Raw genomic sequence first — 8286 nt, forward strand, 5'->3', positions numbered from 1 at the left:
GACATTTTCAATCGAGAATAACTTTATGATGCAGACACAAATCAACTAATGTTTCTATGGGGTTATGTTGACAGATGCCCAAGTTTATTGTATGACGTCTATGATCTATTTATTTCGACCACCACTTACCGCTAAAGCCATAGGAAAACGGCGGAAGCAAAGTTGTACACCTAATAATATTTGAAATTTGAGAAAATAATTTTGATTGACTAAGAAGTGCGTGACGTTACACTACAATAAATCGTCTGCAATCGTTTGCTTACGCTGGAAGATTAAAGCAAAATCTTAAAATTCTCTTCTTAAAAATCTCTTTATAAATTAAAAATATTAAAATAAACCAAATCAACTTCAGGATTCATTAAAATCGATTCAACGAATTTACCAAAAATAACTGTATTTATGATTTGGGGGTATATTGTTAGTGATGAGCGATATAATGTTTCAGAAGTTCGAGGAATAAAAGCAGCTGTGTAAGTACATTTTTATTATTATTATTACATTATAATTTTTTCAATTTTATTCTAATTGTAAATAGCATGAATAAATATTACAATTAATGTATCTATCATAGATCATCAAGAGAAAATTACACTGACTCCGCTTTTGGCGGAGTATAATTTATAGATTATGTTAGTGTCAAATGGGAAGGTTCTATTCACGGAGTAATAAGGAGACCAAACTCAAGTGGCCGAAAAGTCTTAAAAAAAATGGACTCAAAACACAGTGTCGAAAAAACATTGTATGGCAGAAAAAATTCGAGCACTCCTGTCGAAGAAAACTGTGAACTAGAGTATTTTCCAACAGTTCGTATATCGTATGCGCGCGAAATACATTGTGGTATATACATACGTGTGACCTATGACCACATGCCAGTCAATACTTCTAACTTTTCTCACAAGGCGTGATGGCACTAAAATCACATCGGCCTGATTTTCCATAAGTTTTCCGACACCGTGTTTCGAACCCATTTTCAGATTTCGAGTTTAATCTCCTTATTATATCGTGATTCTATTTGTACAATAAAAGGAAAAAATCTGCTTTGAATATCGAGTTCAACAAAAAGATTATACTATAATAGTTGTATTGTCGACGAAGAAAAATTAATAATTCAACGCGTAGAATGTCTCCCGGTAAAAAATTTTTCATGCACGAATGTGTATAAATATGTATAAATATACATATTTATACATAAATACACATAAGTATTCATAAACATGTATAATTATATATGAAATATGTCCATACATATTCATTCATTTTTGTAAAATTACTTTTTAGTGTGATAGAAATAAAAAAATTATTTACGTATAATTATACATAAAATATGCATAATTATGAGTAATTTTTTTTACATTTTTCCAAATTTGATTTTTTTCTAAAACAAATAATGTGAAAATTACCTTTTTAATTATTTTTTAATGTTTTCACATTATTATTTACTATTATTATTTCTATTACACTAAAAAGTAATTTTATAAAAAAAAGGATTTAAAAAAAAAAGGAACATATTTCATACATATATAATTATACATATTTATGAATATTTATGCGTGTTTATGTATATGTGTTATGTGTGTATGTTGATACATATTTATATATATTCATGCATGAAAAATGTTTTACCGGGCTTAAATGTGCAGCATCAGAAGGTTAAAATATTCGAGAGTAATAGTTTAAAAAACTAAATTTTTATTTTATGAAAGGCCCCTATTATGAGATATCGAGTTCATTTTGGGTAAATGATAGAAGTCTATAGGCAGAATTTTAAAAAGTAATAGGTCATTTTGAAGGGAATTTAATAAACTTTAAGATAATGTTATATAAAATTTAATTCAAATACCATTTTTTTTAAATTAAAGAAATGTAGAAAGTGAGCAAAGTGCTCTTAATGCCCCGAGATAGTAAAACGCAAAATATGTTAGTATTGTAATTAAAAAATTTTATTTTTAATGTTTCTAAAATACAAATACACACAGCCAGCGAAAAATGAGGATGCGATAGATTATACTCAGAACTCGTCTTCAGATAGTTGGAATAAAGTATTGCAGAATAGACATTCGATGTTTATTCCGATTATCTTTTTTATTATTGTACAATAATATTTATACTTTAGCAACAATTTTCACTATAGTATAAGAGCATGAGTTATTTTATATTAAAAATATTAGGTGTACAACTTTGCTTCCGTCGTTTTCCTGTAGATGGCTTTAGCGGAAGTGGTGGTCGAAATAAATAGATCATAGACGTCATACAATAAACTTGGGCATCTTTCAATATAACCCCATAGAAACATTAGTCGATTTGTGTCTGCATCATAAAGTTATTCTCGATTGAAAATGTCAGTTTACGAGCCAAATTCTTGTCATTTGCGGAAGGTTTTAATTTTTTGCTTCAATATGAAGAAATCTGCGGCTGAGGCTCATCGAATGCTCTCAAATACTTATGGTGAGGCCGCTATTAGTGAAAGAACGTGTCGTGAGTGGTTTCAACGCTTCAAGAACGGTGATTTTGACGTCCAAGGTCATGCTCTATATTTGGGATCAAGCTCGGCGTAGTGTATGAACTATTAAAACCGATTGAAACAATCACAGGCGATCGGTATCGAACGCAATTGATGCGTTTGAGCCGAGCGTTAAAAGACAAACGGCCGCAATACAACGAGAGACACGATAAAGTGATTTTGCAGCATGACAATTCTCGACCCTATGTTGCGAAAGTGGTCAAGACATACTTGGAAACGTTGAAATGGGAAGTCCTACCCCACCCGCCGTATTCTCCAGACATTGCTCCCTCTGACTATCACTTGTTTCGATCAATGGCACACGGCCTGGCTGACCAGCACTTCCGGTCTTATGAACTAAAAAATTGGATCGATTCGTGGATAGCCTCAAAAGATGACCAGTTTTTTCGACGCGGGATTCATACGCTACCCAAAAGATGGGAGAAAGTAGTGGCCAGCGATGGACAATACTTTGAATCATAAATGTATAACCAGTTTTTTACAATAAAGCCTCGAATTTCGGAAAAAAAACGGCGGAAGCAAAATTGTACACCTTACTCTGGGTATTTCATATTACGATATTTCCACGTCTTATGATTTTATGATCATCAAATCTAACTTCTATAATTAAACAATTCAACATATCTCGTATTTTTCTATTAGTACTCTATCATTACATGAATTTATTGCCAGATAGTTATTTATTAAATAATAAACAAACTCTAAAAGCTCATATCAATGAAACTTAAATCCAAATATCCAAATTTTAAAATCTTGTTTTACAATGATTACAGGCATGATCTAATAATAAATTTTCTACTAAATATTGTTGTGTAGTTTTCAATCCAAGAATAAATTTATAGTAGAACCAATAGATAGCGTTTATTAGTTTAGCAGAAACGCTGCTATCTTATATTAGGCGCTCATAATAGGGGGTTTTCCTCTAATAATTGAATAAACAGTCGTTTATCTTTATAATACAGTCATTTACGACTTTAAAAATACAAATTAAAAATAAAAATTCCACAATAAAAATTTATATATATATATAGTAATACATATTTGTAATAAATTGTAGGAAGGTAGAAAGCCAATTTTACTGTCGAATCAGCACAGGTTGTTGGTGTGCAAGAATATTTCGGTGTGCAAGAATATCACATATTTCGGAACAAAATAAAATTACAGGCGTTTCGATTCTTATTATTGGATCATTTTCAATGTAGTTTTTATTATGGATAACTCACAAATAATTTTAACACATGCTGACAAAGAAAATGTAGTAGTAGTTCTTGACAAAATTGATTATGTAAATAAAATGGAATTTTTGTTTTCAAATACTGTTTTCAAATACTGATACTTACATTATTGTCAAACGCAATCCTATCTAATTTAAAAGATTTGTTAAAAACTTGGAAAAATCGCAAATTAGTTTCTGATCATATTTATAATTTTTTAAACTCAACAAATCCAACATTATCTAAGGTTTATGGTTTGCTCAATACACAAAGCCGTATTGCCAAATAGGGCAACCCGTTATGTGTTACAGTTTCCTTTATAGGTAATCCCTTATATAATCTTGCGATCTTTTTACACAAAATTTTGGATGCTAACTTAGAAAAATCTTACGATTATATAAAAAATTGTTTTCAACTTGTGAATGATCTTACTAAAGTAAATTTATTTAACTCAGTATTGATATCATTGGACCTAATGATAAAAAGCATTGATCGATGTTAGCCTTTCCTTAATGATAAAATTTATTTATCAAAAGATGAATTTTTCAAAGTAATCGTTTTACTTAACTCCACATACTTCAGTTTTAATGTAAATTCTACAAACAATTCTTTGGTGTCCCAATGGGATCTCCGCTTTTCAGCTGTTTTAATCATGCAAAATTTAGAGGCTTTTGTGCTTGAAAAATTACTGTTTTCTTTGGAATTTTATTGGGAGTACAAATAAGTTTCCGCCGTTTGCAAAAGACGGCGCCACTAATAAACTATAGTTAAAATTGTTTGATGAAAAACGACATATTGTAAGATTGAACATCAGGCAACACCACCTTGGTGTAACCTTGAAATATTAGCGATTTTGTATCAGCATCATTTTTTTTTGTAAATGTCGAGTTTTGAGCCGAATAAGCGTCATTTGCGGGAACTTTTGATTTACTTCTTTAATTTGAAGAAATCTGCAGCTGAGACTCATAGATTGCTTGTAGAAGCATATGGTGATGCTGCCTTAAGTGAGAGAAGTTGTCGTGAGTGCTTTCAAAAGTTTAAGAACAGTGAATTTGACGTCGAAGACAAAGAATGTAGCGGAAGGCCGAAAATGTACGAAGACGCGGAATTGGAAGCATTATTGGATGAAGATTCGTGCCAAACGCAAAAAGAACTTGCACTTACATTAAGAGTGACTCAACAATTTCATATCGTTTGAAATCATTGGGAATGATTCAAAAGCAAGGGAATTGGGTTCCATATGAACTGAAGCCGAGAAACGTTGAAGAGAAACGCCAATTTTTCACATGTGAAATGCTGCTTGCCAGGCATAAACGAAAGGGTTTTTTGCATCGTATAGTCATTGGTGAAAAATGGATCCACTACGATAACTCAAAAAAGAGAAAATCATGGGGACCACCTGGCCATGCTTCAACATCGACAGCCAAGTCGAATATTCATGGAAAAAAACTCATGTTGTGTATTTGGTGGGATCAGCTTGGTCGTGTATTATGAGTTGCTCAAACCGAACGAGACCATTATTGGGGCTCTCTATCGAACACAATTGATGAGATTGAGCTGAGCACTCAAGGAAAAACACGCCCACTACTACTTCAGGTATGACAAAATTATTCCCCTGCATGATAATGCTCGATCACATGTTGTGGCGCCGGTCAAAACCTACTTAGAAATACTCAAATAGGAAGTTCTACCTCACCCGCTATATTCTCCAGACATTGCTCCTTCTGACTATCACTTGTTCCGATCGATGACGCAGCACTTCACATCATATGAAGATACCAAAAATATCGATGATTGGATAGCCTCAAAAGATGAAGCATTCTTCATTCGACGCAGTATCCACATGCTATCAGAAAGATGGGAAAAAGTAGTGACTAGCGATGGCCATTACTTTGAATAAAACATTATGTACCGTTCTTTCACAATAAATGTTTAATTTTTGATAAAAAACGGCGGAAACTTATATTCCCAATATTACAGATATGTTGATGACATTGTACTCTCAACTCAAGAGTGCAACATTGATCGTATCATAAGTAATTTTAATAGTTTTCACCCTAGATTAAAATTTACAGTAAAGCTTAGTGGTAATAATTTAAATTTTCTTGTGATGTAACGCTGATAAAGAAAGATAATACTCTATTATATGATTGATATCACAAACCAACTTTTTCGGCGCGATACTTAAATTATTTTTCGTGCTATCCAATGTGTCCCAGAAAGTGGGAACAATTTTGGTTTAACAGACAGAGTTTTATTATTATCACATCTTAGTTTCCATGAAAAAAACTTTCAATTTTAATAATAGACATTTTATGGAATAACGAATACTCTCTCAATCTAATATTTAATTATATCAAAAAAAGACTTTACGTAAAATTTAAATAACTTAAGCAACGAAATTAGTAAAAATAAAAATTCACTGTAACTAAATCTTTAACAATCTTTTTTACTGTTCCCTATATTCCGTCAATAAATAATAATAATTTAAATTTACAAGAGAATACTGAAATGTTGGATTCTTTATTCATGATTTACTTTAAGAAGAATGATTTTTTTCAAATTTTGTTAATGCGCATACTTTGTTTTTATAACTCATTTGATTTTTGTTTTTTTTTATTTATTGCATTATTCCTCCACTTAACGACAATTTCGTTTTGACTTCTTCTCACAAATTCTTTCTTGAAATGTATTACTGTATACACATTATAAATTATCTGACCATCGTCAATATGTAATAATAATAATAAGATTAGAAATAAGACTGTTCATGTTAGATACGTTACTTAAATATGAAGCGCCACTACGATCTGAATGTTAAGATGTTGAACTATTATATATATTTATTTAAATGAATTAATTTCAGAAATTATAATTGCGTGTCAATATGGTTGTCGGACTTTCAACGCAATCAATCTGATTGTGAAATATTAATAATCCCTCCAAATTTGCTAAATTTAATCTTAAAAACTGTAATAAACTTATTATTGCGAAAAATATTGCCTCGGCCGAGGATTACAGTTTTTTATAATATGAGTCTGCATCTCCAACTGAAGTTGAATGTTATTGGAGAAAATCAGCCTTGTCTAATGTTGCAACTTTAAAAAAATTTATTACAATTAATGAGATGACAATGAAATTCTGAATCTACGACTGAAAATTTAGGTGACAACTCTAATTTTATAAAGTAATCGAACAAACTAAAGCAAAATAATTAAATAATCACTTGCCAAGACATACTTTACTAGATATAAGAGGAAAAAACAATTTATACATTATCAATAGGAAAGAACAGTTTATACATTATCAGTTAATGTTTAATTTTTTATACTAAAAAGGATTCATTATCAGTTGATAATTCACATTTGCAAAAGAAAAAATGTTTAAAAATTAGAAAAGTAAGTTATTCTAATAAATTTGATTAATTTAAAATTATAAATATTTAAAAAATGACATTTACAAACATGTTTTTTTATTAATTATGAATTTTTATGAAGTTTTATTAATTATAAAATTTTATTAATTATTAATTATAAATTTAAAATAATTTTAGATGTAGAATAATTTTACACACAAATTCTCAAAATACCTTTGCAAAATACCTTTATATTTGATATTCAGGCCCGTATTCAGAACGCGCTTTTATTTTTAAAATTTTATATGCATAACATAAATTATAGCATGTTAGCGCGCTAATATTGTTGTTTTAGTTTTATATTAGATATTTTTACATGAACATGATTAATATTTTTATAATTGTTATAATTAAAGAGCATACAAGTCTGATAAAAAAATAAGCGAACTTTTTGAATTATTCGGCAACGAAGTGTCCTAGCGACGTGCGGTTTGTAGCACTACAATCGTTATTATCCGAGTAACTGGCTTTTTAAAATTGTTTACATCTCATTTAGTTTCACAGTTATTGCTATTTGAGTGCAACGTGTTTTAGTATTTCGTGGCGATTTTCAGCTCGAAATGAATTTTTGCAATTGTTGTCTCAAGGTCAAATATATATATATATAATTATATAATATATATAATTATATAATTATATATAATTATATAATAATAACATAATTACATAATTAACCGTCAGTACTATAATGATTTTGAAAAGATTGTGCGAAAAAATTCACAAAGAGACCACAGTTGTGACGAGACAACATGGATCTTTCATCATGACAATGTGCCTGCGACTTGCTCCCTGCAATTTTTTCTTTTCCTAAAATTAAAATCATTCCCAAAATAAAAATTTAATTTGAGATGCCACGAATACTAAAACAGATACGAAACACATTTTGTACGTGTTTCCTTTGTTCATTTTTTAAATAAATTAATTTCTTATTGAATAATTGTAGTTTCTTTGTGTAGTGTGACGTCATAGCGTGTTCGGGAGGGCTCAATTGTATTCGGACCGTCTTCGGCATTTCAAATAATGCAATACTTTATTATTTATTTTTTTGCATAATTTGCGTTAAAAAAATTTTAAAAAAATTGCAATTAAAGATATATATGTATATATATATATATATATATATATATATATATATA

The 8286-nt window shown here is 29.9% G+C and overlaps 1 protein-coding gene across 1 annotated transcript in view; it reads right to left on the reverse strand.

The window, feature by feature from the left end:
- LOC105623815 (Bardet-Biedl syndrome 5 protein homolog) overlaps positions 1-8286 on the reverse strand; it is a 25234-nt gene that overhangs the window by 12333 nt on the left and 4615 nt on the right. Inside the window, exon 3 of the mRNA XM_012205191.1 lies at positions 393-438. Within this exon, the coding sequence (XP_012060581.1) occupies positions 393-438 (46 nt within the window). The remainder of the gene's footprint in view (positions 1-392; positions 439-8286) is intronic.

Source organism: Atta cephalotes (genome assembly GCF_000143395.1).
Source record: "Atta cephalotes unplaced genomic scaffold scaffold00064, whole genome shotgun sequence".
In the NCBI taxonomy this organism is placed as follows: Eukaryota; Metazoa; Arthropoda; class Insecta; order Hymenoptera; family Formicidae; genus Atta; species Atta cephalotes.